At 45.9% G+C, this 15419-nt stretch overlaps 1 protein-coding gene across 1 annotated transcript in view; it reads left to right on the plus strand.

Annotated features, from left to right (window-relative positions):
- LOC124593917 (cytochrome P450 6k1-like) overlaps nt 1-15419 on the plus strand; it is a 97598-nt gene that overhangs the window by 21645 nt on the left and 60534 nt on the right. The window contains exon 2 of the mRNA XM_047132267.1: nt 10406-10730. Coding sequence (XP_046988223.1) covers nt 10406-10730 — 325 coding nt within the window. The remainder of the gene's footprint in view (nt 1-10405; nt 10731-15419) is intronic.

Below are 15419 nucleotides of genomic sequence, written 5' to 3' on the forward strand. Positions count from 1 at the left end.
TCGAAATAAAATGTTCAAACGTACCTATGTTCTGTATTTTAATTTAATAAACCTACCTGTTACCAACTGTTCATATAAAATTGTGAGCCATATGTTTGTGACTATTACAGCGCCATCTGTCACAAAGCGAAAAAAAGTGGTCCAACTAAAACATTCATATTTCTTTACGTACTACACGAATATGTAATAAAAAGTGGAGGTTCCTATTTAAAAAAACGCAGTTGATATCCGTTTGGCCCATGGCAGCACCATCTAGCGGGCTCACCACAGCACCATCTGAATTCCCCCTTCAAGCTAGACAAGTTTCGTTCTTTGTAGTTTTTTCGTTTGACGCTTATTTCGTGAGATATTTGGCCCGGTCACGATCAATGGACCACCCTTTATACTTAATAGAACTATGACACTTGAAGATGTCTCTGGAATTATATATTTGCATCTGAATTTCTCATTAGTCTGAGACCCTTACCAAGTCGGATTAAGAGAGGAGAGACAGAAGATCCAAAGAGGAGAAGCTCGTCCTGTCACGGGGTAGTTTGATCAACACAGCAACGTGTTGGAGAGGCTCAAACTCCAATGGCAGACGCTACAAGAGATGTTTTGTGCACCAAGAAGAGGATTACTGTTTTCATTGCAAGAGTGTACACTCGAAGACAAGTCGAGCAACATTTCACTCCCTCCCACAAATATCGCGAAATGACAACAGCAAGATCATTAGAGCTCATACAAACGTTTTATCGACAATCATTCTTTGCAAGCACTATTTGGGACTAGAACAGTGAAGGGGGACAATAACAGCAGTAGGAGAAAGACCCTCCACCATTCAGAGCAAAGTGACTTCCAGAGCACAAATGTTAATATATATGCCACGAACAGGTAAAATTCAATTTCGTATGAGTGGAGGACCTACCCGAAGTAGTTGCAGCGCTCTCTCGAGGATCTCCTCCACCCGCTGTCGGAGCGGTATAGTCAATCTCTCTGCATGTTTCCAAGCAATGGAGTGTTACCTGTCAGGAAAATTTCTCTAAATGTGCTGGCTAGGTGAGACGCAGCAGTTGTTGCGAATTACTTAAAATGGACATTCTTGATACCTTTGGGTGCTCCACCTCACTTGGCCTTCCCCCACCCCCCTATTTCCCCATTTCCACTAACAAATAGAACCTAAAGAAAGTGATGCTGTGCCATGTGGCCTGAGCTTGGAACCATCTGATTCGATCCTGAAGTAAATTTAAACAACAGTAATCAAAGCTTATCATGAGAATAAAATGAAAAGGAATGGTTTTACCATTATTATAGGAGTTGGAGGAGCCCGAATTTGATTTATTGAAATGTATTCTGCACTGTAGTTTTGCAGCCGAACAGAAACGTGAATGCTGCGCACAGAATTCTGGAGGAAAGATTGCACTAGTGTTCAATTTCAGGTTTCACATGTGATCAAGAGTCAGTTAAAAATGCAAGTTACAGAATGACAACAAGGAAGGCATCATAGGTTTGAGACGAGCGAGGGAGAGAAACAGTACCAATGACGAGTAACAGTGGAGCGTGATGTATTCTATTCACAAGCAGCCACCCGTGAGCACAGCACCAATAATACAGGAGTGTACCGGGGGTTGTCACAACTCTGGGCCGCTAGATGCACGATCTCTCATGATTGACGAAAGCAATCTAGCACCAACATAAAAACATGCCACGTTGCATTCATCTGAATTCCAACGGCTTCCACAATACAATGTAGTGCCAAAAATGGTCCAAATGGCTCTGAGCACTATGGGACTTAATTTCTGAGGTCATCAGTCCCCTAGAACTTAGAACTACTTAAACCTAACTAACCTAAGGACATCACACAAATCCATACCCGAGGCGGGATTCGAACCTGTGACCGTAGCGGTCGCGCGGTTCCAGACTGTAGAGCCTAGAACCGCTCGGCCACCCTGGCCGGCAATGTAGTGCCCGTCTCGCTCATAGCGGTGCTTGTATTGCAGTAAACGACGTTGCAATCATAGGCATCGCTTTTCTTCCACCAAATTACGTGCCTGCTAAATGCCATCCGGGTATTTTTCCGCCAAGTGGGTATTTAGGGCATCGCCCGGCCACTCTACAGCCAGTGCGCGCTCCGGAATCACGCCATCAACGCTCAGCAGCCCTTCGGATTTCGCACTCGGCTCTCGTTCTTTCTCTGGGCCTACGCTGGCCTCGTTTAGGAACGCATCAGTCGGGAGTTCACGCTCGAGCTCTTGCCTCGCTCGGCTTCGCCTCAGCCATCCTCAGGTTACTGATTCACTTGACCTCGTCTCAACCATCCTCGAGACCATGCCTCACTGGAATACGTGTCAGCCACCTTCGATCTCACATCTCGCTGTACATCACTTCAGCCGTCCTTGAACCCACACCCGGCAGGACCTCGTCTCCAACCGTTAAGGTGCTCACCACCTTACTGGACGTCCGTGCCACATACCACTCGCCACGGACTACGGCCTTTCGGACATCCTCTGAGTAAGAACATTCCCGTACCATTTCAGTGGCACACAAAAGACGAGAATATTCCAGTGCAACGACGGTATCGACTTTCAGCCGAACCAAGTACCGCGAACTAAGGTCCCAAAAAGCTGTGTTGTCGTACTTTGTTCTTTACATAGTTCCTAGCTATATGGGTACATAAACCCTATCGCGTTGCTTTTCTGGATTGCAAATGCAAAAGCTTGTGCCTAGCCTGTAGATCGTAGTCTCTTGGGAAGTTATGCAGATGGCGGCATACAGGTGGCAGATTGACCTTTTTATGCCCTATTTGGAAACCCTGTCCCATCAAGGAAACAGTATACTGAGAGGGTAGACACTATTTTCTATTGTCACCCTGAACGTTCTAAGGAAACTACACCACCGGCCATTAAAATTGCTACACCACGAAGATGACGTGCTACAGACGCGAAATTTAACCGACAGGAACAAGATGCTGAGATATGCAAATGATTAGCTTTTCAGAGCTTCACACAAGGTTGGCACCGGTGGCAACACCTACAGCGTGCTGACATGAGGAAAGTTTCCAACCGATTTCTCATACACTAACAGCAGTTGACCGATGTTGCCTGGTGAAACGTTGTTGTGATGCCTTGTGTAAGGAGGAGAAACGGGTACCATCACGTTTCGGATTGTAGCCTATCGCTATTGCGGTTTATCGTATCGCAACATTGCTGCTCGCGTTGGTCAAGATCCAATGACTGTTAGCAGAATATGTAATCGGTGGGCTCAGGAGGGTAATAAGGAACGCCGTGCTGGATCCCAATGGCCTCGTATCACTAGCAGTCGAGATGACAGGCATCTTATCCGCATGGCTGTAACGGATCGTGCAGCCACGTCTCGATCCCTGAGTCAACAGATGGGGACGTTTGCAAGACAACAACCATCTGCACCAACAGTTCGACGACGTTTGCAGCAGCATGTAGTATCAGCTCGGAGACCATGGCTGCGGTTACCCTTGACGCTGTATCACAGACAGGAGCGCCTACGATGGTGTACTCAACGACGAACCAGGGTGCACGAATGGCAAAACGTCATTTTTTCGGATGAAACCAGGTTCTGTTTACAGCATCATGATGGTCGCATCCGTGTTTGGCGACATCGCGGCGAACGCACATTGGAAGCGTGTATTAGTCATCGCCATACTGGCGTATCACCCGGCGTGATGGTATGGGGCGCCATTGGTTACACATCTCGGTCACCTCTTGTTCGCATTGACGGCACTTTGAACAGTGGACGTTACATTTCAGATGTGTTACGACCCGTGGCTCCACTCTACATTCGATCCTGCGAAACCCTAAATTTCGGCAGGATAATGCACGACCGCATGTTGCTGGTCCTGTACGGGCCTTTTTGGATACAGAAAATGTTCGACTGCTGCCCTGGCCAGCACATTCTCCACACCTCTCACCAACTGAAAACGTCTGGTCAATGGTGGCCGAGCAACTGGCTCGTCACAATACGCCAGTCACTATTCTTGATGAACTGTGCTATCGTGTTGAAGCTGCATGGGCAGCTGTACCTGTACACGCCATCGAAGCTCTGTCTGATTCAATGCCCAGGCATATCAAGGCCGTTTTTACGGCCAGAAGTGGTCGTTCTGGGTACTGATTTCTCAGGATCTATGCACCCAAATTGCGTGAAAATGTAATCAGATGTCAGTTTTAGTATAATATATTTGTCCAATGAATACCCGTTTATCATCTGCATTTCATCTTGGTGTAGCAATTTTAATGGCCAGTAGTTTATGTCATTACCTGGCTGTTCCTGTCAGCTTCCTTCCAGGAAGGTACTATTGCGCTCCTGGGGTCTGTCTTGTTCCGGTGTAAAATTCAAGCGCCAGCACCACGGTCAGGAACGGCAGAGCAGAGAGGACTGTGAAGAAAACGTCAGCCAATAGTACGCTGACCGACCCCTCTCTAGGACGATACAGAGACCGCAGCGGCGTGTGGGCGAAGAGATCACAAGCGCCCGCACCGCCTGGCCGCGTCCCAGTTGAAGACTAGCCGTTCTACGAGCCCAACAGCAGCAACTTTGGAACCGTATTGTTTCACTTGTATTAGGAGTTGTGTATACTGAAGAGATTTTCTAATTTTTCTGTCGCCCATTGCTTGCGACACACCATTGTAAATTATCAAAGTTAAATATTGTCATTTATCTTACTGTAATAAAAAATTAATTGATGCGATTTGCTTGAATTGTTGCCTAGCGATCCGAGAAATAAAGCTGGTGACAACCAACATTTACAGTTTAAAAGGCATAGCATTAAAAATAACATGTGTCAAAATTACAGAGGGAATAATGTCCGTCAGATTCTCGTCTTAGGGTATCCGGAAACTCGCTAACAAAATGAAAGTACTATTGTAAGTGGGCTGTTTAGGTTTTTATGCTGGTAACGCCATGTAGCGCTCTATATGAAAATCACTGGCTGTGCTGTGTGCAGTCTGTGGCTAGGTGGCATTGTTGTAATATTCGCTATTGTAGTGTTGGGCAGTTGGCTGTTGACAGCGCGTAGCGTTGAGCAGTTGGAGGTGAGCCGCCAGCAGTGGTGGATGTGGGGAGAGAGATGGCGGAGTTTTGAGAGCGGATGATCTGCACGTGTGTCCATCAGAGACAGTAAATTTGTAAGACTGGATGACATGAACTGATATATATATATTATGACTTTTGAACACCATTAAGGTAAATACATTGTTCTTCTTTATCAAAATCGTTCATTTGCTAACTATGCCTATCAGTTGTTAGTGCCTTCAGTAGTTAGAATCTTTTATTTAGCTGGCGGTATTGGCGCTCGCTGTGTTGCAGTAGTTCAAGTAACGAAGATTTTTGTGAGGTAAGTGATTCATGAAAGGTATAGGTTATTGTTAATCAGGGCCATTCTTTTGTAGGGATTATTGAAAGTCAGATTGCGTTGGGCTAAAAATATTGTGTGCCAGTTTAGTGTTGATCATAATAAGTAAAGAGCGAAATGTCTGAGTACGTTCAGTTCTGCTCAGCTGTTTGAAAATCAAATAACGTAAGGGGTTTACCAGCACAGTAATTCAATAATTTTTCTAAGGGGACGTTTCACTATCACAATATTTTCGGTGTTGAGGGTGTAGAGTACTGACCTGTGATTTCTCCTCGCCGTAATCTCCAGCAATAAACAAACATTTTAACAGTTAAAGTATTTACTGGCCAGCAGACATTAATACTACTTGAATTTCCGGAGCCTTGTGTCTGCGACCAACTGAAATCCACAAGAAAATAAACGAAATAGAAGGAAATGACAGTTGAAGTGCAGGATGCAATCAGTGACACTTTTGCAGCGAGAACGAGTACAGACACGACACAGGCCTTGGTAATACAGATATCGAGAGGAAATACTTCCGAGACTACCGCCTTTAATCGAGTATTGCTGACAAAGTTACTTGGGAGTACAGCAGGGCGAATCGACGAAAGAGTGCAGCAGAGTGAAGCGATGTCCAGCGGCAATTGCAGCAGGAATATGATTGTTTACCGTACTTGGGGATAAGGTAAGGGAACGTAACATCGCAGCCGCATTTTGATAGTATTTATTTTTCAGACGAGTACTTTCAACGTTATATTTCCGTCATTATTAGATCCTACTATGAATCAAATAGGTACTTCCAGTCATCGGCTCCTGTATCATAGGACTCATACAATAAATAGGTGCCGTGTACCGCTATTTATCAGGACTGTATATTACGAACTTGTAGTCGCAACTCATGAGCTAACTAAACTACTGGCCATTAAAATTGCTACACCACGAAGATGACATGCTACATACGAGAAATTTAACCGACAGGAAGAAGATGCTGTGAAATGCAAATGATTAGCTTTTCAGAGCTTCACACAATGTTGGCGCCGGTGGCGATACCTACAACGAGCTAACACGAGGAAAGTTTCCAACTGATTTCTCATACACAAACAGCAGTTGACCGGCGTTGCCTGGTGAAATGTTGTTGTGATGCCTCGTGTAAGGAGAAGAAATGTGTACCAACACGTTTCCGACTTTGATAAAGGTCGGATTGTAACCTATCGCGATTGCTGTTCATCGTATCGCAACATTGCTGCTCGCGTTGGTCGAGATCCAATGACTGTTAGCAGAATATGAAATCGGTGGGTTCAGGAGGGTAATACGGAACGCCGTGCTGGATCCTAACGGCCTCGTATCACTAGCAGTCGAGATGACAGGCATCTTATCCGCATGGCTGTAACGGATCGTGGATCATGTCTCGATCCTTGGGTCTCCAGATGGGGACTTTTGCAAGACAACGACCATCTGCACGAACAGTTCGACGACGTCTGCGGCAGCATGGACTATGAGCTCGGAGACCATGGCTCTGGTTATCCTTGACACTGCATCACAGACGGGAGCGCCTGCGATGGTGTACTCAACGACGAATCTGAGTGCACGAATGGCAAAACGTCATTTTTTCGGATGAATCCAGGTTCTGTTTACAGCATCATGATGATCGCATTCGTGTTTGGCGATATCGCGGTGAGCGCACATTGGTAGCGTGTATTCGTGGTCGCCATACTGGCGTGGCACCCGGCGTGATGGTATGTGGTGCCATTGGTTGGTTACACGTCTCGGTCACCTCTTGTTCGCATTGACGGCACTTTGAACAGTGGACGCTACGTCTCAGATGTGTTACGACCCGTGACTCTACCCTTCATTCGTTCCCTGCAAAACTCTACATTTCAGCAGGATAATGCATGTTGCAGGGCCTGTACGGGCCCTTCTGGGTACAGAAAATGTTCGACTGCTGCCCTGGCCGGCACATTCTCCAGACCTCTCACCAACTGAAAACGTCTGGTCAATGGTGGCCGAGCAACTGGCTCGTCACAATACGCCAGTCACTACTCTCGATGAACTGTGGTATCGTGCTGAAGCTGCATGGTCAGCTGTACCTGTACACGTCATCCAAGCTCTGTTTGACTCAATGCCCAGGCGTATGACGGCCGTTATTACGGCCAGAGGTGGTTGTTCTGGGTACTAAATTCTCAGGATCTATGCAGCCAAATTGCGTGAAAATGTAATCTCATGTCAGTTCTAGTATAATATATTTGTCCAATGAATACCCGTTTATCATCTGCATTTCTTCTTGGAGTAGAAATTTTAACGACCAGTAGTGCAGCAATGAAGTGAACTGGTCCCAGCCTCGCCGTGCAATAAGTATTTGGCCAGCTCGCTCCTCCCTGATCCAGCTGTCCCACCACAGCAGCCACGGCGTGCTTTCAGTTCCAATGGCCATTTACTCTGCTGGTGACCGCCCACTTCTTGTTGCCAGCTCACTCCCCAACACCAGACTCGTTCCTTGTCAGTTTGCTCTCTCCTCCATCCGTCCTCGCGGTGGCACCTACCTGTATGCGTTCGCGCCGCAGCGGAGTCTAGGACTTGCTTAGCCACCACTAACGCGTCGATGGCACGGATCTGAGGCAGCCACGGCTGCGTGACGTCTTACAATGGCATACTACGTAGTACGCATTACGTGTGTGGTGGCAAGTGCTTCTGGTACCACCACAATTTTCCAATTCACCTCTTCCATTCTGGAATGGTGATTGGGACATGTAATGTCTCTGATTACTCGTCGTGATCATTTCCCGAGACGTATGTGGGTGAAAGTGATATATAGGCCGATACTTCTTGAAATATAAGCTTTCGGAATTTCATCAGTAATCCTCTCCTTGATGCACAACAATTTTCTTGTAGGACCTGCCACTGGAGCTCGTAGCGCACTTCTGTGCAACTCTCGCGCTGGTAATGAGTCTGCCTTTTTTTGCCTCGTTTGTTTGCCACACTAAGGTGACACAAACCTGTTAACTCCAAAGAGGCACTATACAGAGTATTTGATTTAACTTGAGTCAAGTACATCTCGATAATGACGCATCGTCAGAAAAAAATGTTCTACATGAAAAGTTTGTATTAGTAAAGGGGACATCTGTCTGTGGTACAACTGGCTACCTCCTAACCATACCTCGTGCGTGGGGGAGGGTCAACTTTGCATTTTCACGCAGCAGACATTGAAGTCTGGGCAGCTACAACCTGGATGTATCACTCTGAAAAGATAGGACCGCTTTAGCTGTAAATCATTTATTTATAGGCACGACCGATTCTGCAGCATTTAATCTGCATCATCACTTGCGATCTGTACAAACTGGTAGACGAAGACTCTTGTAAGGCACCAAGAAAATATAACTAAAATGATAAAGTTTATTTGCAGTGGACATACAAAAGGCTTGTTCAGTTCGAAAAAAGAGAAGGGAATGACGCAGCTTTCTTCATCAGCAAATTTTCGCAAATAGCAGGCTTCAAAAATAAAACCACATAGAATGCTACCATGATACCTAGAAGGGAGTAAACTAACAAGAATAATTTTCTAATAAGTAGCTACCAAGCAGGTAAAATATTAAGAAATTCCACTCACCATGAGTAAGAGTTGAAAGTTTACAAGCCGTCAGTTTTGCCTCCTTCCATTAATCAGCACACACTATTTGCCGCTTGTTGGTCTGTAGATATGAGGGACACATGATTCTCATCACTTTATTTAACTTTGATTACCGTACTTGATTCTGAGTATTGTAATTGAAAAAAAAAGTGCTGGACTTGTGTCGTTTCGGACAAGGGAATTCGTGGAAACGTTGCGGTTCGTTTCCCCAGGAGTTGGGGAACGGCTGTGGTACAAAACACTGTGGAGAACGGGACAGTCCGCTCACCACTCAGAGGATTATTAAGTCCCTGGCTTACGCAGGTGGTAGAGACATTACAGTGACACCTGCGGAACTCTCATGTCACTCAAATAAGGTCGGTATTTTCGGAGTTGTGGAGTACGGTACTATCCGGTGCCCGGCTAGCGGGTTTGAGTCTTAAGGACTGGCCTGTCACCTAGTAACATCTGGAGAGAACTCGCCGTTTTTTAAGAGACCAGGCCTGCTGATATGGGAACGAGACCTGGTGGAGTTCCCGTCGCGGTCGGTTTGCCTGTTGGAAATGTTAACTGAAATGAGCGGAACTACCAGACGGAACCGTGAAAGCGTACCATCACCTTCGCAGGATGCAGCGCACCCTTTTTTCCGCCACTGGTTGCCTTTGAACTGGAGCACACTTAGGGGGCCAATACGCATTGGTTGAATCACGAGTCTGAGGGTGGAGTTTGGACGCTAGTCTTGTAATCGTGGTAAAGATGTAAAAGGGGATGTCAAACAGTTAATAGGGAAGAGATGGTATGCCGAATCTGTATTACATTCACTATTTCAGATAACTAGAGGAATTATCGCTGCTAATGGACTGAGATGTGTAAGAGATAGATTTGTCATTTCAGTAATATGCGTGTAAGAGATAGATATTGTAGCTATTGATGTCTGATAAAATCCTAGGTGTTACAAAACTTAAACTGTTATTATTCAACTCATTAACAGTACATACTTTTAATTAAGAATTTAACTGTGTTAATGTTAGTTAGGAGCATTGGATCGTTTTTAGAAGAGAATATGATTAATGGATATGAGCTCTGCTACTAATCAAACAATCCTATTGCTGTAAATTAACTGAATTGTGATAACAGTTTGTTAATAGAGAGCTTACATGTCCCATTACTGCTGCCAAATGTACACCAACCAGGTTAAGGTGAGTGGTACACTTACAACCAGCAGACTGCTACAGGATCAGAAGCTTCGAGTAGGGCGTTACTAGTGCAACACTGTAGAGTTATGACTGCTTGTGAATGTTCGTCTTTGTATTAGACTGTTTATCTGCGTGCTGTCGACGAATTTGGCTTTTCGCTCAAGCTTTACGGTTTCCATAAGAAATCTGAAAGCTTGGTAACAGACCAGGAAATTAAAGGACGGCTGTCACATTGTTTATGGAACATTACTCATTTTCTTCCAGACTAGGGAATCCATGGACGAAGACAGCCACTTTGGGAGAGCATATGCTCATCCTGACCGGCGTCTTGTGGGAGGAGATGCGTCTGCGAACCAACCTGGTATTCACAGTGGAGCACATGAAGCGAGACTTCTTCCTGGTGAAGGAGTGTTGCACACGGCTGCAGGACTCGGTGAAAGCTCGCATCAACGGGCAGCCCAGTCGCGACTTGGAGCTCAAGGACCTGCTGTCGTCGTTCACCACTGACGTCATCGGAATGTGTGCGTTTGGTATCGAGTGTGGAGCTATCGACGACCCAAATTCACAGTTTCGACGTTTTGCCGATATGGTAAGCTTGATATAAAATTTATTTTGATCCCAACAGATTCACTGTGGCCATATCAAAAATGGTTCAAATGGCTCTGAGCACTATGCGACTTAACTTCTGAGGTCATCAGTCGCCTAGAACTTAGAACTAATTAAACCTAACTAACCTAAGGACATCACACACATCCATGCCCGAGGCAGGATTCGAACCTGCGACCGTAGCGGTCGCTCGGTTCCGGACTGTAGCGCCCAGAACCGCACGGCCACTCCGGCCGGCGTGGCCATATCGTTCAAGTGTATGTGCCACTGTATTGTACTTATACTAATCACATTATTTTGTTTTACTTTACCCCGCTATGACACGTTTTGAATACATACGAAGGCCACCTATTAATATTTTAAGTAAACGATGAAACAAAAACATTTTTGGTACGTAGCGGTATTATTGTTTGTCAAAATATTCGCCAATTGTGAGCACATTACCACTCTGATGTTGGTGTATCAAAAACATGGTTTTAGAAAGATTCAACAATTTCCTGGTGTGATAAAAACCGCTGTCAACGCAATGTTTGTTGACCAGTGGTGATTCAGGTTTCCAGTTCGATAACTTGACTACTGGCAGAGGTAACAGCTTTAGAATGGAGCTGCGACCTCTATACTTGCCGCAAAAAAACGAAAGATAAGAAAATAAAATAAAATCCATGTGTAGCTGTGGAAATTATATTTCCAAAACAAAAACAAAAGGAGGCGTCAGGCGATAAGTCAGGTAAATAAGAGCACGAAAATACTAATTCGCCGTTATTCTCCGCTGGCATTGTCACAATCAAGGCCGATGCGAAATTTTCGGATATTTAATCTCATTTCATCTGTGACTTTTGGTAAGTACACTACCTGACAAAAGAGGTAAAGCAGCCACAGGGGAACGAAGAAATGGAACCTCTCATCACCGTATGAGAGGCTATGTGATTACAAAATCAAGTCAAATCTGCAAAGAACTTGGCGGCATGAGCCCATTTAACATTCTGACTTGCACGAATGTGCCCCCTTCATGATCAACAATTTCAGAAATACTTCCGCACTGTACAGTGGCAACGCTGCCGGCGTTTACGCGCTACTGTGTACACTGAAGAGCCAAAGAAACTGGTACACCTGCCTAGTGTCGTGTAGTGCCCCCCGTGAGCACGCAGAAGTGCCAGAACACGACGTGGTATGGACTCGATTAATGTCTGAAGTAGTTCTGGAGGGAACTGACACCATGAAGCCTGCTGGGCTGTCCATAAATCCATAAGAGTACGAGACAGTGGAGATCTCTTCTGAACAGAACGTTGCAAGGCTCCCAGATACGCTGAGTAATGTGCATGTCCGGGGAGTTTGATGCCCAGCGGAAGTGTTTAAACTCAGAAGAATGTTCCTGGAGGCACTCTGTAGCAATTCTGAACGTGTGGGTTGTCGAATTGTCCTGCTGCAATTGTCCAAGGCCATCGGAAACCACAACGGACATGAATGGATGCAGGTAATCAGACAGGATGCTTACGTACGTGTCATCTGTCAGAGTCGTATCTAGACGTATCACTCCAACTGCACACGCCCCACACCATTACAGAGCCCCCACCAGATAGAACAGTCCCCTGCTGACAGCCAGGGTCCATGTATTCGTGAGGTTGTCTCCATACCGGTACAAGTCCATCGATTCTATACAATTTGAAACGAGATTCGTCCGACCAGGCAACATGTTTCCAGTTGTCAACGTGATCAACAGTCCAATGTTGGTGTTGACGGGCCCAGGCGAGGAGTAAAGCTTTGTGTCGTGCAGTCATCAAGGCTACACTAGTGGGCCTTCGACTCCGAAAGCCCTATCGATGATGTTTAGTTGAATGGTTCGCACGCTGACACTTGTTGATGGCCCAGCATTGAAATCTGCAACAATTTTCGGAAGGGCTGCACTTCAGTCATCGTTGGTCCCGTTCTTGCAGGTTCTTTTTCCGGCCGCAGCGATGTCAGAGATTTGATGTTTTACCGGATTCCTGGTCTTCACGGACACTCATGAAATGGTCGTACGGGAAAATCCCCACTTCATCGTTACCTCGCAGATGCTGTGTCCTGTTGCTCGTGCGCCGACTATAACACCACATTCAAACTCACTTAAATCTTGATAATCTGCTGTTGTAGCAGCAGTAACCGATCTAACTACGCCAGACTCTTGTTGTCTTATATACATGGTGCCGACCGCAACGTCGTATTCTGCCTGTTTTTCGGTGCTCCAGTGTACAAAGCTACTTGTAATGTAAATATTACAAGGATGACCGTGGCGACGAAAAATAAAGTCAAGCTGAAAGGAATTGCATCCTTCACTGCCGTGGTTTGCCCCTGTCTTTTCGTTGGAGGAGTACTGAATTTTGCCACTAGTAAACCTGATTCGTTTTCAGGCTGGTTGACTGCTGCCATTGCACGGTGCGGAAGTATTTCTGAACTGGTGATCTTGAAAGTTGTATACTGCCACAAGCTGGCCCACAGCTGTTGTGACTGCTCCTTTATATCGTGGATTCTGTCTCTGGGACAGAGTTGACGTCCAAGGTGCTCCTTCAAATGTTCTGTCGAGAACAGATATAGCGACCTTGCTGTCCCCTGGAGTACCGCACCACGACTCTGCAGTTCTTAGACACACGTTCCATGTGTAGAGGAGCATTGTCCCGTTGAAAAATGGCAGCATGATACTGTCGCATGAGACGTAACACGTGAAGACGGCGGATCTCGGTGATGCACTGTTGTGCCTCGGAGTCTCTCGGTCGCCACCAGCCTCCAGCTAAAGTCGTGTTCGTTTTTTTTTTCCTTACAAGAATGTTGGACGTCTTGGACCACTCCCCAGATCGCTTCCAGACTCGCCAACGATGGTCACTCAGGGTGGTGCACACCTGCGAGTCAGCTTTGAACACCCTGCTCATAGGACCGTATTTTCCTAGCCTGGCTGCTGATAGTCCCCGACTACGGATGTGGGATGATACAAGGAGTCAAAGTTCGTAGTGATAGACGGTAAATCATCGACTAGAACATAATTGATATCTGGCGTTCCGCAAGGTACTGTCAAAGGACCACTGCTGTTCCTAATTTACATAAATGATCTAGGTGATAATCTGAACAGCCCCATTAGATTGTTTGCAGATGACGCTGTAATTTACCGTCTAGTAAAATCATCAGACGATAAAAAAAAATGGACCAAATGGCTCTGAGCACTATGGGACTTATCTTCTGTGGTCATGAGCCCCCTAGAACTTAGAACTACTTAAACCTAACTAACCTAAGGACATCACACACATCCACGCCCGAAGCAGGATTCGAACCTGCTACCGTAGCGGTCGCGCGGTTCCAGACTGTAGCGCATAGAACCGCTCGGCCACCCCGGCCGCAGGCGATCAATTCCAATTAAAAATAATCTAGAGAGAATTTCTGTATGGTGCGATAAGTGGCAATTGGCACTAAACAAAGAAAAGTGCGAGGTCATCCACACGGATACTAAAAGAAATCCGATAAATTTTGGGTATACGATAAATTACACAAATATAAGGGCTGTCAATTCGACTAAATACCTAGGAATTACAATTACGAGCAACTTAAATAGGAAAGAACACATAGACAATATTGTGGGGAAGGCGAAACAAAGACTGCCTTTGTTGGCAGAACACTTAGAAGATGCGACAAACCCACTAAAGAGACAGCCTACATTACACTTGTCCGTCCTCTGCTGGAATATTGCTGCGCTGTGTGGGATCCTTACCAGGTAGGATTTACGGAGGACATCGAAAAAGTGCAAAGAAGGGCAGCTCGTTTCGTGTTATCGCGCAGTAGGGGTGAGAGTGTCACTGATATGATACGCGAGTTGGGGTGGCAGTCGCTGAAACAAAGGCGGTTTTCTTTGCGACGAGATCTATTTACGAAATTTCAATCGCCAACTTTCTATTCCGAATGCGAAAATACTTTGTTGACACCCACCCACGTAGGGAGAAATGATCCTCATAATAAAATAAGAGAAATCAGAGCTCGATTGGAAAGATCTAGGTTTTCCTTTTTCCCATGTGCCATTCGAGAGTGGAATGGTAGTGAAGTAGTATCAAAATGCTTCGATGAAACCTCTGCCAGGCACTTAAGTGTGAACTGCAAAGTAACTATGTAGATGTAGATGTATTCATCCTCGGATGGCAGATGCAGATGTACCTGGTATAAAGAACGGCGATGCTCCCACGTGGTAGTCATAACCTTGACTACAAGTGTGGCCCACGTTCCCAGGCTGTCCCACAATGGGCTTGTGTCAGATCTGGATGCTTAACAGACCTGGGTACTGTACGATTCGAACAGCTGGAAGGTGGGGTCTAGATTGAAGGAGTCTAGATTGAGACCCCCTTTCTAACTCTGTCAGATCCCGACAACGCTGCCTCATACGAGTATGTATGATCTAGTCAAAAGTGGCTCTGAGCACTATGGGACTTAACAGCTATGGTCATCAGTCCCCTAGAACTTATAACTACTTAAACCTAACTAACCTAAGGACATCACACAACACCCAGCCATCACGAGGCAGAGAAAATCCCTGACCCCGCCGGGAATCGAACCCGGGAACCCGGGCGTGGGAAGCGAGAACGCTACTGCACGACCACGAGATGCGGGCTATGATCTAGTCCTTCATAGTATATAGCCTACCACGCTTGGTAACAACACT

Source organism: Schistocerca americana, chromosome 2 (assembly GCF_021461395.2).
Source record: "Schistocerca americana isolate TAMUIC-IGC-003095 chromosome 2, iqSchAmer2.1, whole genome shotgun sequence".
In the NCBI taxonomy this organism is placed as follows: domain Eukaryota; kingdom Metazoa; phylum Arthropoda; class Insecta; order Orthoptera; family Acrididae; genus Schistocerca; species Schistocerca americana.